General features: G+C 36.5%; 1 protein-coding gene across 10 annotated transcripts in view; it reads right to left on the reverse strand.

The window, feature by feature from the left end:
- Positions 1–62: 62 nt before the first annotated feature.
- The window catches only part of LOC117992427 (ensconsin-like), a 69,593-nt gene continuing 43,661 nt past the window's right edge, over positions 63–25,994 (reverse strand). For 5 of the 10 annotated variants that reach the window (XM_069505884.1, XM_069505887.1, XM_034980120.2 and 2 more), the window contains 13 exons: positions 24,258–24,440; positions 20,594–20,737; positions 18,587–18,718; positions 16,688–16,761; positions 14,413–14,508; positions 13,856–13,954; positions 13,364–13,568; positions 13,012–13,123; positions 12,440–12,578; positions 11,983–12,192; positions 10,859–11,347; positions 9,573–9,662; positions 63–8,953 (listed from right to left, as the gene is read on the reverse strand). In XM_069505884.1, the coding sequence (XP_069361985.1) occupies positions 8,753–8,953; positions 9,573–9,662; positions 10,859–11,347; positions 11,983–12,192; positions 12,440–12,578; positions 13,012–13,123; positions 13,364–13,568; positions 13,856–13,954; positions 14,413–14,508; positions 16,688–16,761; positions 18,587–18,718; positions 20,594–20,737; positions 24,258–24,440 (2,174 nt within the window). In that variant the 3' untranslated portion in view covers positions 63–8,752. The remainder of the gene's footprint in view (positions 8,954–9,572; positions 9,663–10,858; positions 11,348–11,982; positions 12,193–12,439; positions 12,579–13,011; positions 13,124–13,363; positions 13,569–13,855; positions 13,955–14,412; positions 14,509–16,687; positions 16,762–18,586; positions 18,719–20,593; positions 20,738–24,257; positions 24,441–25,994) is intronic. The other 5 variants (XM_069505889.1, XM_034980125.2, XM_069505885.1 and 2 more) reach the window with 4 other exon arrangements.

A 25,994-nucleotide genomic window follows, 5' to 3' on the forward strand; every position in this document is an offset into this window, starting at 1 on the left:
TAGTGGACGCACTGCCTAAGAAAGTTGGATGTGCCTACTGATTTGAAATAAAAATACCTAAGCAAATTTCATAATATTTTTTATTAAAACTTTCTCCTTATAAATCCATCGATTGCTAACATAATAAAGAAATAGAACGTACATAGAAGCCATGTCTCAATGTGATCAATGATCATATAAATTATAAATACATACGTGTTTTCATATTAGGTATACAACGACAGCTAACAATCGTATCGCGCTATACGCACACATACAAGCGACTTGCGCAGGCGCATCGTTTATGTTATGTCTCAGACCAATGAATTTAGTAGATGGAACTTTATATTGTCAAAAGAACGTCTATCTGTCAAATAGAAGTATTTCATATGAAATAGCTCGTAGCTTTAGTTTTAAGTTTGCGTAATAATTATCACCACTATATCTTACAAATACAACATCTGACTATCAAAAAGAGTAATTTATTATCTATTTTGAATAAATCATTTGACTTTGACTTGAAAATAATCGGTAAATTTTGAGAAAGGACTCGCTGTTTATTTTAATATCATAATAAAGTTGCATACAGTGCATAAATTTTGAGAAAGCATTCGCCATATTTGCTCTATGTGTCAACTGGCATGTCAAAAGTACGGTTTACCCTTAGATTAAGGACTAAAATCATACTTTTGACCTGACAGTTGACACAGAATAATTATGGCGAATGTTTTCTCAACATGTATGCTCGCTCTATATCCAACTTTATTATAATATTAAAATAAATAGACTGACCTGACCAATTAATGTTAAATGTTGACACCGATATGACATCTTAATTGAGCCGTTTTCTTGTGTACGTTTCTGACAACTAATCTTAAAATACAATAGCGAGAGCTCATTCTACTAATATTCATTATTCTGAGTGTAATAGGCCACCATCTTGGATTTTTCCCCTTACTAAATCGGATATGCACGACTCTATTGACTATTATAATTATTTATTTATTATATTATTAGTATAGGTATAATATAGGGAGTAAACAAATTATACACAAAAGGTAACAAAAATGTACACTATTGTACTCATAAAATCCAAGATGGTCACGTACCTACCGTTTGCGTTTAGAAACAGACTTAATGCTTTCATACAAAAAAAAATTAAATATTAGAAAAAAAAAATAGTATTTAAAATTATTCATAAGGCCGTCTTGTATGTAATTTCTACATGATTTATTTTTAAGAAAAACTTTATATAAAATGGACGATTTAGCAAAAATTTGTAAAAATGTTATCTACAACAAGCAAGATAATAATATTGATCTAAAGTAACATGTCTTATTAATTTTGGGCGTACGATCCTAACTAAAGTCCGATTTATATAAGTTTTTTTTTAATTTTGCATAATAATGCAAAGATTAGACTTTTTGACTGTTGCCATAATGTGAACAAAGAAGAAAAGTGTTTCTAGTCTGGCTAACTAAAGATGAGACTGGAAAAGCGCGGCAAATTAAAAAAATATCAGTAAGGCAGCTCTGAAATTAGTAGACTGAATAACCTAATTTGATACTTTAGAATTACTTATTTTTATGTTTGTTCTATAAAATTAGGTTATTCCAGGTCTGTCATAATAATTTCAGAGCTGCCATACTGATATTTTTTAAATATGCCGCGCAATTCCAGTCTCAAATTTGGTTAGCCAGACTCTAGTTACCAAACACAACTTTTGTATAAGGGTGGTAAGATTATTTTTCTGTTTAAGTCTTAATTTATTCTATGCAAATATAAATCGGACAAAAGTTACAAACGACCAAGTGGTATATATAAACAATAGTTAATTACTATTCAGACAAAAAGGGGCAACTTGAAAAAAAAAAATAACTAATATAATCGAAATGATAACTGTCATTCAAGCATTACATAAAATTAATTAGGTACTTTAAAAAATAAAAAATATTAAAGCTTATTTTTAAATTGGTACGAATGTTGGGTACGCCAAAATGGACCGGATTATAATATAATTTATACCCCGTAGTGTGAAATAAGCTTTACTATTTTTGTATACCTTTTCAAGAATTTCTGGGTACTGGTTTTGAAGTATCCCCCTTAGGTATCGTTTTACATAAAGGTACTTAAACATGGCACCAGTATCTATTATCAATGCCTCTACGCGCATGCGTGACACACACAAGCGTACGAATGTCTTTCGTTTTTTTATTTAAACAGTCATATAGATAAAAATCAAAATTGGTCTACACAGAAAATAATTAGTATTATAGGTTCAAATTCTACTGAGTATTTTTAGTATTATGTTTATTAATCGATCCAATTCATAGTCCCTAACTTTATGTAATACTTGAACTTACAATCACGTACGCCATTTTTCGTCAGTCCATGGAAATTTAAATGGAATTAAATTCAATAACATTAGAAAATAATAATGGAAAATGGAATATACAGTATATAGTAGGTCAATCGGGAAAAAACTAACCCCAGTATCTATAATAACAATTTGTTATTTTAACTACTAATCGATATAAATAGGAATTGAAAATATTTGGGTTAGAAGTTAGAGCGAGCTATACTAGGTTCAATTTGACATCTGTCAAAATTGTAAACTGTAAAGTCTGCAATTTGCAATTTTGACAGATTCAACCATGTTGGTTGAAGAATAATTTGGCGTCAGTCGACTTTTGGTAAGTTGTCAAAATGTAAAAAAACCTACTTACATCCATCTTAATAATATGCCAATGATTTTCAGTAATCGAAAATCGAACCCTGGACCTTAGTACAGTAGAGGACGTCGAAACTATATTTTACCATATGTCAGCATCAGTTAACCAAATTTTCCCCCAATCAACCAACGAACTATTTTCTTAAGCAAAAATAAAAAAAGGAAATGGGAGACAAAAATGTAAACGAGAGAAACAGATTAAGATTATTATTTTGAATGCTAACTACTTATAATACAAAAATTGTTTATGCATGTTTAAATACAGAGCCAGCCTGGCTGTAGACTTGAAGGTCACTACACGTTTATCTATTTCACTGTTAGGGCCTGTTTCACAATCCCCAAATACTTTATCTGAAAAATATATTTGACGTTTTGACAGTTTTTGTATTAGTATTCTGTCAAGCTGTCAAATTTATTAGTCACATAATATTTGGCGATTGTAAAACAGACTCTTAATAAAATAAGGTTCATTTACATTCAATGTAAATTATCATCGCAAGTGTCACAAACTTCTTTAAAAATCAAGCATATGTTTTTTTAAAAGTAAAACTATTTGTTACTAGACGATACCCGTGATTGCGTCCGCTAGAAGTTAGGTTTTTGAAAATCCCGTGGGAACTTTGATTTTCCGGGATAGATAAAAAGTAGTAAGTATTTGAGATACTTGGTATTTAATTATATCCATGCAAAAATCACGTCAATCCGTTGCTCCTTTGAAGGATAAACAAACAAACACACTTTCGCATTTATAATATTAGTATAGTGTAGAATAGGATGCGAAAGTGTGTTTGTTTGTCCTTAAGTCACGCCACCGGATTGTCATTTTTTTTGCACAGATAAAGATCTGGAGAGTGACATAGACTTTTTACCTTGGAATACCAAAGAGTTCCCAAGAGGGGACTTTTACACCTAAACTAACGCGGGCGAAGTTGCAGGCAGCATCTATACTCTATCCGCGGAACGAATTTAGAATAGCGCTCTCTGGTACATAATCCCATACAAATGATAGACGCAAAAATTTCAGTGGGCGCTAACCATTTTGAGACACCAACCAATCACAAACGGGACGGTTTTCTAACTGAATTTCGAAAGCTTTCCTAAAACATGTTTGTGATTGGTTGGTGACTCGTTAATGATGAATAGTTAACGCCAACTGAGATTATTGTCTGTCATTTGTACGGGATTACGTAACAGAAAGCGATTTCTTTCTGTGGATAGGGTATAGCCATAATAATAATATAATAAGGCGTGTAGTGGCGTCCTCTACAGCAAGGCCGTGTAAACTTTATCCTATAGCTAACGTTTATTTGTTTTTTGTTACTACTGCGTCACGTTCAGGTTTTAATAGTTTCATACCTGCCCAGTATTTCAAAGCTAAATAAGTCTTATATCAGATATTAGTTATAGGTACATTTAATACAAACAAGACTATCATTTTTACGAGCATTTTGTCCGTGACTGTTCGATATTACTTGTTTGTTATTTAATATGAATTACATGACGATCCCTAACAGCAGTTATATAACACTAAACTACATGATTTATTATTATTTAATAGAACCCGAGAAACATATTACAGCTTAATTCGAATAACGCACAGATAAAGCTGCGGGCAAAAGTGAGGATAATTTTTATGTTATATAACATTTTTTGTTATATAACTCCTGTACGGGATTGCCATAGCGATATATTCAAAACATTTCCTGCACGATCTAAAACGGAAAACTAAAAAGAGATAACTATTTCAAGCTATATTATAATATGCTAGCCTTTTCAATTTCGAATCGATTATATCCACAAAATTATATTTGCCATCTTTTTCACACATTTTTGGTGTAACAATCTACTTTGTCTATTATAAAAGTTATATAACCTCCATGTTGATAAATCACAAATAAACATGTCTAAAGCCAAAATTATTATTTTAATAGTAATAATAATAATAATAAAAACATCACAATAAATAGAACTTATTTTAAATAACTATTGTAATACAACACTGTGTAGCACAGCGTTCCTACACACAACCTATTAATGATAAATGAAATGAATAGTCCCAGAGTCCACGACAAAAATGCACTTTCACTCACTCGGTTCTGTCTGTACCGATTAATACGAGGGTTTAAATAAAGAATCGAATCGAAACGGGTCAATCATTCGATTTCACTCACACAGTATACTTGTGTATAGTGTGTGAGTGAGACGGAATGATCACCGCTTCGTTTCGATTCGTTTCTTAATAGCCACACGTTATAGATTAATACCGACAGACACATATCCAACGCATCAAAATATGTTCTTGCGAGTTATTATTTAATTAAAATATTTTGTTTGTTGTTTGATATTTTAAGTACAGATTTCGTCGTAGATTTTAGCGCATCTATAGAGCGTACTTTAACTTTGTTCAGTCTTTACTTAGACTTAAAACGAGACAAAATCATATCAGACACATAAACCTGTCTCGTTTTAACTGACTCAAATCTGAGCAAAGTCAAAGTTCGCTCTCGATCTCCGCCTCAGACTATAATTATAATGAAATCATAAACCCCTTTTCTAACTCCAACAATGCAATGAACAATTTATTATCAATTGTTTAATATTACAATATTATGAAAATATTTTTTTCTCTCATTACACATTGAACATGAGGAACGATAAGCGACATTTTTTTTAAATTAATTTACATTCGCTTACATTGAGTAAGCGGAACAAAAAAAAGCGAGACATTTTATTAGAACCTATTATTTCATAAATCGTGGATTTGCGATATAAATGCAGTAATTATTATTATTAATTATATTTTGTTATTATTATTTTATCATGTGCCAACCAAAACTCAGTATGTTAACTATTCACCACATTCATTGCTTTTATTGTTTATCGAATAAAAAATATTTAACAAGTATTTCTGAAATAAATATAAATAATCGTAGTAAAAATTGATGCTTGAACGATTCGATTATGATTTTGATAAGTGTTAAAAATATTTTAATCGATTATATTATCGACTTCATAATCGATCCAAACAACAAACTGACGTTATCTGTGCGAATAATCGACATAAGAGACAAAAAGCTACACCCTTCTCGATGCGTACATATTGGCTAGGACGCGAAAAATGTAATACACAAACAATTCACCGACGACCGACTCCTAGCCTACTTTCGCCGTAAAATACATACAATTTTGTACTTTTCCTCGTTGAAATTAAATTTCATCTAATTAGCACCGTTTTCTAAAACAATACGAAAATATTAAAGGCACCTTTCGTATAAAACTCAGTCTAGGACCTCACTGTAGACTTTTATGTCGCGAGACGAAAATCTGTCGAGGCTGTTTTCTAAGTTACGTCGAGACTCATACTAGGGATTTTTCGTGCTGTCCTTTATCCTATTTCTTTCATCCCCTAAAAACCACTATCAACTCATAACCACGCAATAGTGTTATTGGTTTGACACATCAGCACTGACCAAGACCGCATTAAAATCGGTCCATCCGTTTGAGCGCTACGATGCCACAGACAAAGCGGTCAAACTTATAACGCCCCTCCTTTGGCGTGGGTGGTAAATAATATGCTATTACCACCACAAACTTGCCATAACCAAAGCTGTAAAACACATTTCACATCGATCATTAAAAAGAGAGCTTTCCCTCAATCTATCTATATCTATATAATATATAAAAGGAAAAGGTGACTGACTGACTGATTGACTGACTGACTGACTGACTGACTGACTGACTGACTGACTGATCTATCAACATACAGCTCAAACTACTGGACGGATCGGGCTGAAATTTGGCATGCAGATTGCTATTATGACGTAGACATCCGCTAAGAAAGGATTTTTGAAAATTCAACTATTAAAGGTAGAACGTCATCTCAGTCACTTATTTCTATATGGTGTTTTGTCAGTGTCGATGACAGAGACAACACCCTTCTAAGCTTCAGTTGCCGGTTACCTCTTTCTAAAGCTCGATGTAATTTTCGATTATTATTAAATTATTAAGTGTTTGCAACAGAACAAGTCTGACAAAATGACAGCAATTTTTTTTCGTACAAAATAGTAAGCACATTGCTTACTAAGTGTTACTACTAGTAGAACATTTTGTCGAGCGACAAGTCTCTAGTGTGATATTACCCTTATTTTCCCTCATACGATCAGACTTATAGCAAACCTAGCAATAAATAAATACCAATGTATAACATAGTACTGCGTCAAAACAAATTCTAAAGTATTTCAAAACAAAACTTCGAACTTATTTGAAAGCTTAGTTGGACAAAGGTGCAAGGCTGTACCATACATAATATTATAATATCTTATGTCTCACCTAGCCAATATGCAAGCCGAGAGTGCCAATATAAATTGATCCTTATTATCTTCACAATAAGACCGGCCGCTTATTGAATATCCGACTTTGTATGGTAAACAGAACATATTTCGTACGCATTGACTGCGCATAATAATAATTGGCTTTGGTAATAAGACAGTTGTCTGACCTGAAAAATATCTTATATTTTGTAAAAGGTCACGATATATTGCAAACTAAACATTTGACTGACGGTAGAGGTCAACGAACGTTGCGTATATAGGCCACCCGGAGTCAAGGCCGCGTCGTAGCCGGGGTGTTAACCCGAGTTTTGCACGCTATACATTGATTGCGGGTTTGAAAAATACTAAATCACTAAAACAACAAAATGAGGCAAATGTTAATTAGATTGTATTTAGATAGTATAACAATAACGCTAAGTTTTTGCTAGCGTTCTTGTTACACCCGGTATAATCTTATTTATTGACAGTACACAGAATCTGTTCTTGGTTGTTTCTGTTCCTTGAGCGAGAAAATAGTCGATAGGTAGTCGCTTCCTCGTCAGCGGTTGGACAACTGTCTAAAGCCCGGCTAATACTTTATTAAAAAAACGGAAAAACAGAAAAAAAAAATCTACATAAATTATTCATTTTGGAATCTTTTTTTTATTTTTATTCAGATACAAGTAAGCCCGTGACTGCAATCTCACCTGATGGTAAGTGACGATGCAGTCTAAGGTGGGAGCGGGCTAACCTGGAAGGAGTGTGGTAGTTTTTATTAAACCCATACACCTTTTCTATTTTTCCATAGTCGGGTTTTGTTTTCCAAAACCAATCCATTATTGGCCGGCCTTACTGCAGCTTAACACATTACAGGTTATGTCAATCAGTAACTGACCCATACCGCAGGGCCATGGCTTTTGGCGACAAGCGACGCGCTTATTATCGCCTTGCAGCGGAGTCGTGGCCTGCTTATTTTTTGTCGACGTCTATTATTTACCGACGTTTAGTGAAAACTTGAAAAGTTTGCGTTCGACTGCGGTATTACTTGATGGTAAGTGATGATGCAGTCAAAAATATAAGAGTGCAATATTGATACGTATGAAGGCGCAAACATAACGCGACATACAGAAAAAGGCATACATTTTATATGATATCGCGACGTCAGTTGAGGCGATCTGACGCATCGATGCTTGAGACGCTCTGATTGGTATATCGTCACTCCCGATTGCGTAGCGACCAGTTACAACACAGCAATGTCAGTGTAAATACATACAGTAAATGATCGCGGACTAACTAGCTTGACGCTCCTAGCATCTACATACCCGAACGAGTGATCCATTACTAGGCACAGATAATTCAACCTCAAAAGTACACAGTTTACAACGTTTTGCAGGGGTATTACGGATATTCGCATCCGCAATGCGGAACATTCGCATCAATTCAGACATCCGCAGATGTGAACTTCTAATAATCCGCATCCGCAGATGTCAAAATATTGGCATCCACAACAGCCCTGGTCTATACAGGGGTCTGTGTAGAATTTACATAGATGTTTCAATCAACCGACTATTTTAAGTATTTTTATACGCTGTGGTAATGTTTGCGCCTTCTTACGATTCGCGTAGGACGTCCGGTAGTCTATTCACTTTTATCCCTCTGTAGAAACCCATCGCTTGTGCACCGCAGCCGTGGCCCGGGGGTAGATCGCTGTTGCGACAGAGTGGTGGCCCCGTTAGATCGCGTTTTGCAGCGTGAGCGGATGGTTGTGTCCGTTGTGCGAGGCGAAGTCGTCCAACTTGGCGACGTCGGCCAGGCGCTCCGTTTGTATGAAGTTGGCGGATATGTGGCCAACATTGGTGTTGCCGTTATTGGCGTCCAATATTGGCGTGTTGTCCATTTGCTTGGTTGTCTGCTCCTCTGGTTTGTCCTTCGTCTGAAATTTAATATTGGAGTGATCAGTTTAATTTTTTTTGATCCACATCAGACTCTCTGATCTCTGTCTGTCTGCTAGCTTATCAAGGCTCATCCGTTTTACCAATTCCGATTTATGACCGAAGGTAGGTACAGTACGCGGCCGAAAGTACTGTACGTGAAGGTACACCAAGGAGATAGCAAATTTGTAGAGCACTGTCTCTGTCCGACCGGTGCGTGTTGAGACCGACAAAACGTCATGTTATAGGAATGAGTGACAGAGACAACGCTCTACAAAGCCGAAATGTCATTCTAACGGCTGATGCATTTTCCTTAATAGACCTGCATGGCCTAATCCCACTGAGAACCAGCGCTGCAGCTTGCTGCAGCATGATGCTGAGTGGGAGACCTATATTTGGTCACACGTACTCGTATATATATAGGTAGTATTTTTTATTATTATAATCAGTTTAATTATGTAGATTGACTTAATTAGCTTTTAAGGTTTATTTTAGTATTGTGATCAAATAAAAGTTTTCTTTCTTTCTTTCTAATCGAAAATGTTCGAGCAGATTGCCCTTCCGGCGCACGTCCAAATTTTTCCAACAAACTGGTAATATGCAGCCAGCGTTATTGCGTACCTCATGTTGTACGAACAGGCCCAGCAGGTCGCCAGTCACGTTGCCGTTGTTGGTCACCACCGCAGCAGGCTGGCGAGACGAATCCTCAGGCTGCCAATAAAATCAGTACCCATATTATAAATGCGAAAGTGTGTTTGTTCGTTTTTTGTTTGTCCTTCAATCACGTCGCAACGGAGCAACCGATTGACGCGATATTATGCATGGGTATAGTTAAAGACCTGGAGAGTGACAAAGGTTACTTTTTATCCAGGAAAATCAAAGAGTTCTCACGGGATTTTTACAAAACTAAATCCACGCGGACGAAGTCGCGGGCATCAGCTAGTATAATATATAGGAAAGCGTAGAGGTTCCCTGGTTATTCGAAGTATGTTTTTTCTTCTTCAAAGCACACTTTGATCTAAATCCAAAAAATTGTACCTCATAGTTTTGATACCCAAGTGTCTCTACTGTAACAGCTGTACAACACATCATAACAAGTTATTAAGCACAAGTTAAATACGGACAGCGCCACCTGTGATGTGATTTAGTAAAGTAATAGGCTACTTGACATATTTTTTAAGTTGGTCTTAAATGGTTAATATTTGTCCTATTATATCAAAAAAATTAACACTATATTTTTTTGCGCCCTAAAAACCGTAAAACTTTAATTTAAAAAAATATTTTTCTTAGACAGGTGAAAACACTGTCGGCCATGTTTGGCCGATAGATTATCTGTGCTCTGACGTCATGCATTTGTAAACAACAGTATAACCCTGTGGTTAAAGTTTTACGGTTTTTAGGGCGCAAAAAAATATAGTGTTAATTTTTTTGATATAATAGGACAAATATTAACCATTTAAGACCAACTTAAAAAAATTGTCAAGTAGCCTATTATTTGGTTATGAACTATTTTTACACCCCCGTGCGCGACGGCGAATCTATCGCCCGCAGCGCGGGTAACGCAACCAGCCACGAGGCCCCAAGCCAAGATGGCGGGCCCTAGCCAGTGAAATTCCGGCTAGAAGACTAACACCGGGGTAACATGAATACCCCGCGCCCTACCCGGGTAAGGAGGCTACGCCTCGAGGCCCGTACCCCCGCCTGGCCTTCGGCCAACCGGAGAAAACCCTGTCGTCGCTATTTTTAATGACTGTGTAATTTTTTTATGATTGAACCACAAATTCGGTTTTCAGATTTTTTTTCATTTACTTGATTACCCCGAATTGACAGACAGACACAACAAAGTGATCCTATAAGGGTTCATTTTCCTTTTGAGGTACGGAACCCTAAAAATAGTAAAGACTGACCTGACTAGGGGCAAGCTGCAACAAATCCGTGCTTTGCATGTTTCCATTGCTATTATCCACAACAATATCAACCGATACCGGCAGATTTACACTCACACTCTCCCCTACAGTCACTATCGACGCACTATCACTGACTGACGACGCACTCTCTAAACTACCCACTACCACGTCCTTTGCACTATCATCACTAAAAAACGACACATTCTCAGACTTTGCACTATCTTGTGCGAAATTCACTAAAGGTGCACTTTCTTCTGCTGTATTCACAAGTGCATTATCAACACTTTCAGTTTTGATTCCTAGTGCTACACTTTCATGTGTTGCACTTTCTGAATCCTGTGAGTTTGTTGCTCCGTTTTCATTTGTTGCAGGTGTTGCACTATCTACGCTATCTTTAGTTGCAGTTGCATCTGCGCTTGTGTTGTTTTCAGGGGTTTGGTTTTGTTGTTGCGCTTTCAATTCTTGCAGTTTCTTGTCTTCTTCCGCTTGCTGTAAAGGAATAAAAATATAACCTTTTTATGTTTATTTTGTGAAGTAGATATTATTTATGAAGCCCTTTACTGATAGCAAATTTTCTCGTCGTAATTCTTCTCCAAAAATGTAACCAGTGATCATGTAATACTATCCCCAGATACTTTAGGAGATAATTTTAAAATAAAGATTGCTATTATCCATTGTAAATAGAAGCAAGTATAATGGACACAATGGTGTACCTTGGAGAACACCTACTTTTATTGATTATTTCCCTCATTTTTAATTTAATACAGACAGGATTATTGAGTAAATAAATAGCCTATTTTCTGTAAACCAGCAATAAAGAAATCGATGTTTTGTAGTGGTACCAAAGTAAACTTTGTTATTCTCTGTATTACTTTTTCCATATCATTCATTTTAATAATCAAAAGCTTGTCATGATTTTTTTCACAAACCATTTTACTTATTGTTCTTTCACTTCCTATTGTCAGTCTCGTCGGCTGTCTTTCGCCTCTTTACCTAGTTCTGTTATTTTTCTACGGATTTACTATCTTTAAGCATGTTCTGCTTACATTTTAGATGAAATCTTTGCACCTTTCTACTCTTACTTACTATGATTATTACAATTTCTAGTATATTTATTGCGTTACCTTCTTCAAGCGCGTTCTCGCCATGATGGCTTCTACTCTCTGCTTCCGCGCGAGTCGCTCGCGTTCCTCCTTTTCTGCTTCCACTCGCCTCACCTTCTCCGCCTCATCGGCCGCCTTCCGCCTCTCTTCATCTTCTTTTGCCTTTAATTTTCTTTCCTCTTCTTCTTTCACGCGACGCTCGGCTTCTTCTTTTTCTAATTGCTGTTGTGCCTGAAACAAAATGTTTGATCTTTTTCAAAACAATGATTGAGATGATGTTGTCTCCCTACTATTTCTGTTCATATAACTACAGACTCATATCAATGGCCTTTCTAAGCTTTTCTTTCTCCAGTCTCTTCTATACATCAGTTAATTCTATTGATTCTTCTTCCTCCTGCCTGTTTTTCTTTCTCATAAAATAGTATCTCTCCTTTTTTATCTTTGCGTTTTAATCTGAAGTATTTAGCTAACTACACACCTCAATGGCCTTCCTAAGCTTCTCTTCCTCCATTTTCCTCTGTAGAGCGGCTAACTCTCTCGCTTCTTCTTCCTCGCGCCTCTGTCTTTCTTCCTCTTGACGCTGTCTCACTGCTTCTTCTTCTGCTTCGCGTTGTAATCTGAAATGATTTTTTAAAACTATTTAGGAAAGATAGACAGGTAGGTTCCTTATAGTGTATCTACGGGGTTCTGCTAAAGTGTTTTACGAAAACGTAATGGAGTGAATTAGGGATTAGAAAAATGTAAGGAAACTTATAAGCCGCGAACTATTATTTAACTAAATGATGTCCGCGACATTGTCCGCGTAGATTTAGGTTTTCAAATCTCGTGGGAAGTCTTTGATTTTGTGTGATAAAAAGTAGCCTATGTCGATCTCTAGGTTTTTAACTATTCTATGCAAAAAATCATAAAAAATAAATATGCATTTAAAAAATCATGTTAGTCCGTTGTTCCGTAGCGGCGTGATTGAAGGACAAACCAACAAACTTTCAGTTTATAAAGGAAAACAAGGTATTTCAATTATCTCAAACAGATTCTTTTTCTCAATCTTACCTTTGCCTTTCCAACTCTGCCTGTCTTTCCAGTTCCTCTCTAGCACGTCGTCTCCTCTCCGCGAGAGCCGCTTTAGCTTCTTCTTCAGTCGTTATACGACGGACCATTGATGCTGAAAATATTCGCATACGTCAAAAAGACATACTTTCGGTTTATAATATAGTTATCGAAACGGAACTAGGTGACATCAGAGGAATCGAAATGTATAGGATACTTCCCGTTGACCTACAATAATGAAATTAGGCAGATTTACAGTTTATTACATCAAAAAAGTTATCATCACAAAAAAGTGTTATTTCTTGTACGATGGTACGGAACCCTTCGTGGGTATATAATTTATGGGACTGCATACCCGTCATTTCGTTATCTTCCATCTTTTCCACAGAGGGCTCCTTCTTCTCTTCTCGTTTGTCTTCCGTCCCTTTCTCGACGGGCTTCTGTATATCTGCTGTTTCCCTCTCGACTGGCTTCTGTACGTCTATCGGTTTGTCTTCTACCTTCTTTTCGTTGTTCGTTTCAGGTTTAACCTCTATTGTTTCTTTGATTTCGCTTGTTTGCTGAAAATGGAAAGTTATCCTTATAGTAATTAGCTATACAGTGCAATTTACATCTTGAGATTTTGACGTATGTATGCTCAATCATAGAACATAATTATATTCATCATCATCATCGCCGTCAACCAATAGACATCCACTGCTGGACATAAGTATCTTCTAAGGATTTCTTAGGAAGGTAGGCGGTAGCTTATTACAAATATACCACGCAGCCTTGAGTAAGTAAAATTTTTAAACTGAAATTAACATCTTCTTTATACATTTGTAGGGTTCCGTAAAAGTATTTTCACCTGTCGGTCCTCGATTCGCAAGGCCTCTAGCTTTTGCGTCACCTCGATGGCGTTCACTTCGTTAACTTGATTCTTATCTAGCACTGGTTGTGGCACGCTCTGAAAATATAAAAATATATGAAACTAGAGGATGCCCGCGATTTCGTACGCGTGGATTTAGGTTTTTTATAATCCCGTGGGAACTCTTTTGGTTTTCCGGGATAAAAGGTAGCCTATGTCCTTCCCCGGTATGCAAGCTATCTCTGTACCAAATTTCGTCAAAATCGGTTGAACGGATGAGCCGTGAAAGGCTAGCAGACAGACAGACAGACACACTTTCGCATTTGTAATATTACTAGTATGGAAGTATGGATTAGTTTCGATTACTAAAACGTCGAGAGGCCTCGACGTCACTCGTAAAATTTTAGTACATTTAACGTAGGTAGCCCTATATTTCTTTGATTTCACGTCACCATAGCCTAATATTTGACATATCGTCGATTCAGGACCAAACCGAGAGTTCCCTCACTCTAGTTCCCTCTGGCGGTATGCAGCGGTCTGTCCGTGAACAGCATTACCTTCGGAATCTCCTTGTCGACACTGGGGTCCTTGGTCGCGGCGGGCGAAGGCGACAGCGTGCGGCCCGGCGACGCCGACAGAGACTTGCCGCGAGACTGGGGGACCAACGACACAGTATTAAACTTCGAACACACTAATAGGCTACTTGACAATTTTTTTAAGTTGGTCTTAAATGGTTAATATTTGTCCTATTATATCAAAAAAATTAACACTATATTTTTTTGCGCCCTAAAAACCGTAAAACTTTAATTTAAAAAAATATTGGTTATACTGTTGTTTACAAATGCATGACGTCAGAGCACAGATAATCTATCGGCCAAACATGGCCGACAGTGTTTTCACCTGTCTAAGAAAAATATTTTTTTAAATTAAAGTTTTACGGTTTTTAGGGCGCAAAAAAATATAGTGTTAATTTTTTTGATATAATAGGACAAATATTAACCATTTAAGACCAACTTAAAAAAATTGTCAAGTAGCCTATTTTTAGGGTTCCGTACCTCAAAAGGAAAAAAGGAACCCTTATAAGATCCATAAGGGTTTCTGTCCGTCGTGTCTGTCACGTAAACCTATAGGGTACTTCCCGTTGACCTAGAATCATGAAATGTGTTCATGAACAAATATCAGTATTTTCAATTTGGAAAGTTAGATAACTATACAAAGTGGGGTAGGTATCACATGAAAGGGCTTTACTTATACAGTAGGATTCAAACGTAAATGCGCCCCTGAAGTATGCGCACGACGTTGCGCAGAACACACACTTTGGGTGTCCGAGGTCGGGGAGGTAGCGGGGAGGGTAACAGCGCACGTCTCGCTCCTACATTCCCGCCAGTTCCTTGATGCGTCTCTCTCTTTCTATACATGTCCTGTTTGTTTGTACAGTCGAGTTGAGATGTTTACGCTTGCTTAAGCTGAGGTAGTTAAGTGATGTTGTTCTCGAGTGTACCTGCGCAAGATAACTTCACGCAGACGCATTTAAGTTTGAATCGTAACGGATTTTTATTTATTTTTATGCATAAAATAGTTTTATTTATCGTGCAAAATGTCGGAAAAATACGTCTAATACGGAACCCTCGATGCGCGAGTCTGTCTCCCAATTGGCGGGTTTTTTATAAGAGTCGTAAGGGATAAAAGAAGAGTGAGGGAATAATAAAAACTGGTCAAGTGGAGTTGGTCTTGCACACGAAGGGTTCCGTACCATCGTACAAGAAAAAAAAAAACTTTTTACTTTTATATTTTACTTTTATGGCAGCCAATTTTAAATGTTTATGATTTGTTGTAATAACGGCAACAGAAATAAACATTCTATGAAAATTTCTCTACCTATTACGGATGACGAGTTGCAGCCCGCTGACAGACAGACAGACGGACAGCTGAGGCGTAATTGGGTCTCGTTGGCACCCTTCGGATACAGAACTCTAAAATATGCACCTGTTTTCGCGCACACATTCGTGCACTATAACATATCTTGCGTAAATGACTAAGCTTCGGTGAAATCTATATATATAAAAGGAAAAGGTGACTGACTGACTGACTGACTGACTGACTGAATGACTGACTGACTGACTGACTGATCTATCAACGCACAGCTCAAACTACTGGACGGATCGGGCTGAAATTTGGCATGCAGATAGCTATTATGACGTAGGCATCCGCTAAGAAAGGATTTTTGAAAATTCAACTCCTAAGGGGGTGAAATAGGGTTTTGAAATTTTGTAGTCCACGCGGACGAAGTCGCGAGCATAAGCTAGTCTAAATATATAGAAAAAGGTGACTGACTGACTGACTGACTGACTGATCTATCAACGCACAGCTCAAACTACTGGACGGATCGGGCTGAAATTTGGCATGCAGATAGCTATTATGACGTAGGCATCCGCTAAGAAAGGATTTTTGAAAATTCAACTCCTAAGGGGGTGAAATAGGGTTTTGAAATTTTGTAGTCCACGCGGACGAAGTCGCGAGCATAAGCTAGTCTAAATATATAGAAAAAGGTGACTGACTGACTGACTGACTGACTGATCTATCAACGCACAGCTCAAACTACTGGACGGATCGGGCTGAAATTTGGTATGCAGATAGATATTATGACGTAGGCATCCGCTAAGCAAGGATTTTTGAAAATTCAACTCCTAAGGGGGTGAAATAGGGGTTTGAAATTTGTGTAGTCCACGCGGACGAAGTCGCGAGCATAAGCTAGTAGACTATAAAATATATCGTGGCCGAAAAATCGGATCTGTATTATTACAAACTACCCTACAAATAATAAAAACTTACCTTATCGTGATCTTTGGATGGCTTTGGCTTTCTGTGGAGCGGCGGCTTGCCTTCGCCGGGAGCGACGGGCGTTGCTGCAAATGTAACAAGCGAAAATTAAACATTTAAATCAATAGAGCCTCAATAGCTCAATCGGTAAAGGAGTGGACTGAAAACCGAAAGGTCGACGGTTTAAACCCCGCCCGTTGCACTATTGTCGTACCTACTCCTAGCACAAGCCTGACGCTTAGTTGGAGAGGAAAGGGGAATATTAGTCATTTAACATGGCTAATATTCTTTAAAAAAAAATGAATGTCTAACCCTGGTCCAGAAACCATTGTCTGATGCTGACATGCTCCAAATCTGCTTGAACATCACCAGATCATTGCTGCGGGACCGATACCACAATATAGAGATACTAGCTGATCCCCGCGGCTTCGCCCGCGTAGATTTAGGTTTTTAAAGATCCCGTATAGCCTATGTCACTCAGGAATAATGTAGCTTTCTACTGGTGAAAGAATTTTTAAAATCGGTTCAGTAGTTCTAAAGATTACCCTATAATATACAACGGGCCGTGCAGCAGAAATCGTAATATTTTAATTTCGCCATAACTTCAAAACCAAACGTCCAATTTTAATCATTCAAAGACCAAATATTATCTCCATAAACTGTTCTTAGTGATGAAATCATTTATTTTGATAAGGATTAATAGCATGAGTAAAATAAACGCGTTTAAATGTAGTCCAAAAAAAATTCAAGATTTTTAAATAAAAAAATGGTTGCTGTGCCTCACTCGACATAGATGGGTATAGTGTGTCGCGGACTTTTTTGTAGATATTTATAAGATCTACAATTAATTAGAACATTTTATGGTTCTATCTTTTATAGTTTAGGCAGCGTACGCAAAATAAGTAACTTTTCTGGTTGATTTTTTACACCTTGTGTCCGAAAAACCCAAATATCTTACGGAACCCTATTTTTTTCCAAAATAAAATATAGCCTATGTTACTCGTGGATAATGTAGCTTTCGAATGGTGAAAGAATTTTTAAAATCGGTCCAGTAGTTTTTGAGCCTATTCAGTACAAACAAACAAACATACAAACAAAGTTTTCCTCTTTATAATATTAGTGTTTTATGGTTCTATCTTTTATAGTTTAGGCAGCGTACGCAAAATAAGTAACTTTTCTGGTTGATTTTTTACACCTTGTGTCCGAAAAACCCAAATATCTTACGGAACCCTATTTTTTTCCAAAATAAAATATAGCCTATGTTACTCGTGGATAATGTAGCTTTCGAATGGTGAAAGAATTTTTAAAATCGGTCCAGTAGTTTTTGAGCCTATTCAGTACAAACAAACAAACATACAAACAAAGTTTTCCTCTTTATAATATTAGTGTAGATTATATCCTTATTAGGGCATTTGTGGACTCATCCGTGATTTTACGGATCTATAAAATAACGAATCAAATGTACGTATTTGTAAGGCGGTCACTTCGAAGAATCACGGATACGGACCGAATACGGATGAGTGCACAAACGCCCTAAAGGTAAAAAAAATATGTTTTTTCTCTTTTTTTTAAATGTACTTATGATTATCTTTACTGTTGCGCTGTAACAGCGATCACGCATTCATTTGATTCGAATCCGTGAAAATACTGATATAAAAATATTTACGAAATTATGTCATAAATTACCATACAAAATTTCGTAAAACAAAAAGGAACTTATTTTCACGGACTCAGATCGGATGAATGCGTGATCGCTCTAATTCTGGTAAAAACTCGGATTATTACGTGATTATTCATCAGAAGTGAATTCCCGTCAGGGGGGGAATAGATGAACTTACGTTTCCAAGTATCTACCCTAGGGGGGATTTTTAGGGGGAATAAACGGATAACCCGTCCTGTGTATAGACTGACCTGGTTTGGACGAGGCGTGCAGCGACATTGGCCTGGGGCGGCGCGGCGTGGTGGCCGGCCGAATGACCACAGTGGTCGCGTCGCGGGACACAGAAGGCGTTGTGGCCACACTGTTGGCGCCTGTGTCCGGACCTGTACCCGTAGTACAAGATTTTACGTCTCACCAAACGAAACCAAATTCGAGAGTCGAAATACTTCCGCGTTACAGTAAAATGGACCTAAACAGCCTTGAATTGAAGTCAAATATTCAATGCCACTGATTTTAATTTCGCAATGTTTCCGCTTGGAGCGCTGGCTGTAGAAGTGTAGACAAACTTGAGCTTTAAAACAAGGCATATAAGATCCAGTTTACTGTAACGCGGTAGTATTTCGACTCTCGAATTTGGTTTGGTTTGGTGAGACGTAAAATCTTGTACTACGGGTACTGTTCGTTGTTTTATACGTTTTACTATAAGTAAAGTTGAAAACTTTTTATGAAGTGAAACTTCTTTAGACAGGAAAAAATCTGTGAGACTGAACCGGCCACGGGAGCAATGGATCCACGTATAGTTCGATTCAATATTTTTGAAGACTGAAATGCGAAAACACGTTCACGCAGATACTGTGCAGAAAGACAGTGACAGAAAATTATCGTCGTCAACCGATATCCGATATCCGGTACAGCCAGTATAAAGGATATTATACAGATATACCTACCGATATCCAGCAGTGGACGTATATCTCTTGTAGGACTTCATTATTATTATTTTTTATTTTTATTTTTTATATCTTATTAGAACGGCAGTGCCACTTACACTAACTAGATAATTAATAATAAATGTAAATACAAATAAAGGTAAAAGAAAAAAGACATAAAATACAAAACGATAAAAAATCTAAGGATTTTGAATATGTACGCTGAGAACATTGAATGACATATTCATGTAATGCTCTCAGCGTACTTCAGTAACTCCCGAACCAGTATTATAGACCCATCATTAAATGGGTCCCATTGAGCATTATTGTCCAAAAGCGCGTTGAACGATGCTAATGAACGGGGTATAGGTGACATAGATCATTCATGAATCCAGTGGCTCCCTGCAACTCGTTTGAAGTCGTCTGTCCATCTAGTCAGGGGTCCGCGCACCTTACTAACTAATACAGGACAACTAAACCCAAAGAAGTTTCACTTCAGTCGTATGGATGATTTGAAGATACAAAATATTTAAGTAAGTATTTAGTATGTATTTAAAAAAATTATAATATGTAGTTTTTTATATTAGAATACTTAAAAACTACAACATTGAAAGCAGCATTTCGCAAACATCGACAAACAAAGCTTTCATTCATATTATTACATACATACAACAAGAGAGCACACAAAATTGAATTAGTTAATAAACAATAAAAACAAAAAAAATACTTATCTGTCTAAAGCATGCTGATGGGCTGCCTATAACTTAGCACCTAGGATTTGAATAATGTAATTTTTTTTGTATGATTCTATTGGTGGTCCAATAAAAATAAAAACAGAGGATGCAGACAAATTAGCACTTTTAGATAATCTTCGGTCGCACCTCATAGAAATCTGCATTGTGATATAAACTTTGTAAGAGAAAGAAATATTATAATTTGAGTATAACTCAAATATAATTTGGTTACAAAAGTAGATTTTTCGTTTTTTTACGTACAAATTAGTGTGGTCCAAAATCCCACTGCCACCAGACGTTCCTTATTTTCCGAGAAACAAAATGTCAAAAACCTAATCCAAAATCAAAACGAATGGCTTGATTATTATAATTCAATTGCCATTTTTAAAAATAGAAGTACATACATACTTAAGTAAAATTACTTACTACTTTCTTTATTCAAAAAAATATTTTTGTCTAGTCATTTGGACTAACAGTTATATCAAAAACAAAGTGCATATTACTATCAAAATATATCACACACATTAGCGACTAGTGCTGCTACGTACGTGTCATCGCAAACCCAACTCAACTGCCTACGTAACAAAGTCCAATTTACCTCGCGGCGTGTTAACACCCGTACCGGCTATAGAGGCGGGCCGCGGCTTGCGGGGTGCGGATGAAGCTCTCCGTACTACGCCCGTCGCGTTGGACATCGCACTGCCCGGCCGGGAGCCGGGTGTTGTCTCGCCCGATCTTGTCTCTGTACATTGACGGTTTTGTATGAAATTATGTGGAGAGGAAAAGCAAACTTCGTGTTAAAGACGCAATGTATAATGTACAAATGATAAGTTATGATGTTAGTGAGTGAGAAATGAATGTGATATTAGAGCACTGTGGCCGCATCGCACTGCCGGGCCGGGAGCGAACTAATAAGTCTCGCCCGATCTTGTCTCTGTACATTGACGGTTTTGTATGAAATTATGTTGACAGGAAAGGCCTTACATCGCGTTAAATACTCAATGTATAATGTACAAATGATAAGTTATGATGTTAGTGAGTGAGAAATGAATATGATAATGAAGCACTTCGGCCATGACACCCGTCGCCGTGACATTGCTTGAACGGGAACCGGGCCCAATATGGTCGCTGTACATTGACAGTTTAGTTTGTAATTATGTACATAATATGAGGAAATGAAAGACAAAGATGTTGGTAGAAACGCAATGTATAATGTACAATGATAGTGAACGAAAAATTAATCTTTACATTGGCATTTTCTTAGGAGATCATTTCACACTAAAAAACGGCAATAGATGTGATAATAACTAAGCGTGTTATAAATTAACGTGATTTAAGGTGATGAACGTGATTTAAGGTGATTAGCGTGCATATTGCTTGTGCGACGATTTTTGTGAAGAAACAAAAGTTTCATCCAAATTGACGTAGTCAAATCATAAAAATGAAGTACATAGGAGATTCATGATAAAATACGCAATAACTTCTAAATAATGAAACATTTCGTTATCAACAGATAAAAAAATTCACAAAATATATATTAATTAGTAATGAGATATCAATATGAAGATGAGATATGAAAACTTATTATTTACGTATAACAAATAGGTAAGTAAATATTTAGTAGAACCTTACCTTGTGCGAAGAATGCCTTCACCAGAGTGATGGAGAGATTTTATAGACATACAGGATGTTACAAAATGTAATTATTAACTTTCTAGCAAAAGGTAACAAACAATATCAAGTGTTTAATTGAAAAACCTGTAATTTTTACATAAAATGAAATTACATATAACGATTAGTTAGTATATACTATAAAGCATTTAATAACAAATCTAAAAGGTCGGTTCATGTCCGACTAGTTTTACAAAACACCTATCAAAGTCCCTCGTGAGTATATTGTATGATCGTTCTTTAATTTAATTGCCATTTTGTGAATACTGTTTATGGTAGACACCCATTTTGTAACATGCTGCAGATAGAGAGGTAAAGGTTACCTGTTATCCCATATTATGTGAAGAAGTTTACGATACCATTTGCGCGTGATGTAGACGTTAAACCCAAAAGTTGACCAATAATAAGAACCCTTCGAAATTTAGAAAACAGCAAAGTAGTTGAAACCTATTTCGACAGAAGACTTAATTTACACGTAATTATTGGAGGTTTTACTTGTGCCTTTAATAAAGACATACTATTATGAGGAATCTTGGCTATAGAAATTAAATCACAATTTCAGTATTAATGTTATTTTAAAAAGGCTGTATGGTAAACCAAGACACTAATAAGTATCTTACGCGTGTCTCTGTTGATTTTAGAACACACTGTATATAAAAAATCAACACTTTAGCAACACAAACAAATTCGAATATTTAGACACAAAACATGTTAAAACAATTATTATTTTACTAAGCCAAACAAATAAGTATTACATTATTTTAATAGTATTATTATGAACGAGAAGGGACCAAACTTTTTAGCAAAAGCTCACAAATTGGGTATTGTATTTTTTTTGCAAAGCTAGGAACTTTTTTTTTAAATTTAAATATACTTCACATGTATCTAATAATATGGATTCGTTGCAAATACTAAATTAAGACATATATTTAAGAAATTATAAGAAAAAAATATCCAAGAAATTTAAAATTAGAAAGTCCTATAAAATTAGTTAAATTCCAATGACAAAATCTACATGTAAGTACATTCTAATTTGGAATGCACTTTTATAGAAGATACCTTCATATAATTTTAGAAGAAGAATCATAAAATAAAGAAGAAACCAGAAGAACTGGTTTCGAATGTAAAGTCCCATACAAGTGAAATAAGCTCGTAGAAAGCAAAGCGACCGAGTTATCCCGTCCAGGCGCTGAGACGCGTTGCAAGCCCAACTCCAAAGCGCTTAATTCCTGCGTATAGAACCAGCACGGATATACTAATGCTGAAATCTATAGAGCGCACTTTGACTTTGCTCAGACATAAGATCGAGTTAAAACGAGACAGATTTATATGAGAGATATAGCTCCCTCTCGTTTTAACTCTGTCTTAAGTCTAAGCTAAGTCAGAGTGCGCTCTATAGATCTCACCCTAACTATATTATACTATCGGTTTATAATCACATATTTAAGTAATCACACGGCTAAAATCACACAAACACTATATAAATTGTAAGACATTTCTAATGGATATCAAAGTAATTAAAACGAATAATGGTACTGATTCTGAGTACACCTAAATTTAAGAGTATTCACATGCATCCACTAATGTAATATGAAAAGGACAGACACAGTTTGACAGTTTTAAATTTTACTAAGAGCTGTCAAACCGCTTGACTTTAGCTGCCAGTCGCGAGCATATTGTTTTTGTAGCGTGCACTAAAATTTTGAGTCTTTAAATGTAAAATTCATGTCCCGTCCTTTTTTAGCAATATTAAAAGGAAAAAGATGTAGATACTCTAAATTTAGTTTAGAGAAAGACAGCAGAATCAGCGCCATTATATAAATTCTAAGGTATTTCTAATAGGCTATCAAAAATAATTTTTACTAATGTCATAAGTTGCTGTAAACTAAGTTTGATTTATCAATTTTTTTTTAAATAGCTAAAAAACTATTTTGAAATTTCATTTTTATTAACAGTTAACAATAAACAAAATGGCAAATTTTTATCCGAAATAAATATGTACTGTAAATCTAAGAAAACCAGCGCCTCCAAGCGGCTATTAAAATAACTATTAGACCAGAAACGCACCGAGCGGTTTTTCGCTAGATTTGTCCCGTGAGGCTACGACAATCGAGAAATCAACATTTAAAAACCACTATAAAGGCTAAAGTGATGCCTCACCTGATATTAATAACTGTGCAACTCACCCCTTCTGGAATTTGATGCAGATACATTATTTGCTAATCGCAAATTAATAAAGATTTCTATAAATCGTAAAATATCCAAAACTAACACAATTATTGCGTCACACACGCATTATTTCCGTAGGTACACAGAACGTCTTGTTGCGTTGTACAGCTGATCGGTCATGTCGTCAATCGTAATGGCCGACCGTGACCTTCAAACTTCACTATTTTATAGAACAAATTACAAAATATTAATTAGAGTCTAATATGATTTCGTCGGGATCGAACTCGGGTATCGCGATATACATTTTATACTTAACAAATGTCATAAATCGTATGAAATCTTCCTTATCCATTATAGCGATATCTAATAAGCGTTAACAACCCGTGCTGATTCCACACCCGTGCAGGCTCGAGTATACGTACGGGTCCTGTGGAGGTGATGCAGCGAGGGCGAGGCTTCCCGCAGAGGGCGCGGGGCTAGGCGGTCGAGGCGCGTCATGGAGTAGGCCCTACCTGGCGCGCGTGGGGCTGGGAGAGTGGGCACCAGGTCGGTGCGGCGCCGAGCCACTGACGACCAGAGGGGCTGCGGCGAGCGGTCGGGTTCGTCTGTAAGCGACGGACGAGCTCCATGAGCATACAGCCATACCCAACTACCCAACTTGTCAAATCAAATCAAATCAAATCAAATCAAATCATTTATTTGCACGATTGCAGGTACAATGATGGTGTTACAGTGGTTTATTTACAGCTACAATCCGCCATACAGTGGGCATGCAAAATTTATTTTCTTATTATCTATTATTAATAAGCTATTTTTTTTAACTTTTTTTTTTAGAATTATAATGTTCAACAGTCACATATATCACATAATATAATATAATATCACATGTCACATAATAATTATCTACCTGTAATATATTAACCAAGAAATAATAAAATTAAAAAATAGTTAATATAATATAATCACATCAAGTCAACTCTAATTAAATTACCTTAAGATTACTATTATTATTACTACATAAGTATAAATTGTATAATATTTTATTCCTTGTATTCAAAAAATTCTTTAACGGAATAAAATGTTTTTGCGGTCAGCCATTCATACAGTACCTACCTACCTAGACCTACCAATCGGACACACTACCTTATTTTTTAATTCCTTTACAAATTAGCCCTTGATTAGATCTAACATGGCAGCGGGCAGAGTTGAAAGGGATATGTAAGTTCTTATTAAGCCCCTACCTCTTATCGGATACCTATCTATTGATATACTCGCAAGTTGCGCAGTTACTCCCTGGCGCAGTGGTAAGCACAGTGGTCTTATTAATGGGAGGTCCCGAGTTCGATTCCTGGCAGGGGTTTGGAATTCTGGTCTAATAGGAGGCTTCGGCCGTGGCCAATTACCACCCTACTGGAAAAGCCGTGTCGCCAAAAAATTTTGCATTCCGGTACGATGCCGTGTAAAAAACAAAGGGGCATGGGCTTAATTAAAACTGCCATCCCCCTTCCAGGTTAGCTCGCTTCCATCGTACACTGCATCATCACTTACCACCAGGTGAGATTGCAGTCAAGGGCTAAGTTGTATCTGAATTTAAAAAAAAAAGTATTACAGTACGCGGCAGAAAGTAATGTACATCGGCTTTTAGAATGACATTTCGGCTTTGTAGAGCATTGTCTCTGTCTCTCATACCTATATGACATTTTGTCCGTCTCAATGACAGGGACAACGCTCTACAAATCTGCTATCTCCTTCTAAATGTCGATGTATATTACATTTATGTTTATCTGAGACTATCTATGATACTAGATGATTGCAATGATTGCCTCAATAGCTCAACCGGTAAAGTAGTGAAACCGAAAGGTCGACGGTTCAAACCCCGCCCGTTGCACTATTGTCGTACCTACTCCTAGCACAAGCGTGACGCTTAGTTGGAGAGGAAAGGGGAATATTAGTCATTTAACATGGCTAATGATCTTTAAAAAAAAAATTGCGATCACGTATTACCATATTAGTGAGATGACAGACAAGGTTGTCATTGGCATTGCACAGATGTCTGTTAGCCATTCCGTATTCTTTGCAAATACTTATAGGTAAATACTTATCTACATAAATACCTAATCGAACTGGTCGACGTGTTTTCCCACATTCTAGCTTTGTGT

This window comes from Maniola hyperantus, chromosome 21 (assembly GCF_902806685.2).
Source record: "Maniola hyperantus chromosome 21, iAphHyp1.2, whole genome shotgun sequence".
In the NCBI taxonomy this organism is placed as follows: Eukaryota; Metazoa; Arthropoda; class Insecta; order Lepidoptera; family Nymphalidae; genus Maniola; species Maniola hyperantus.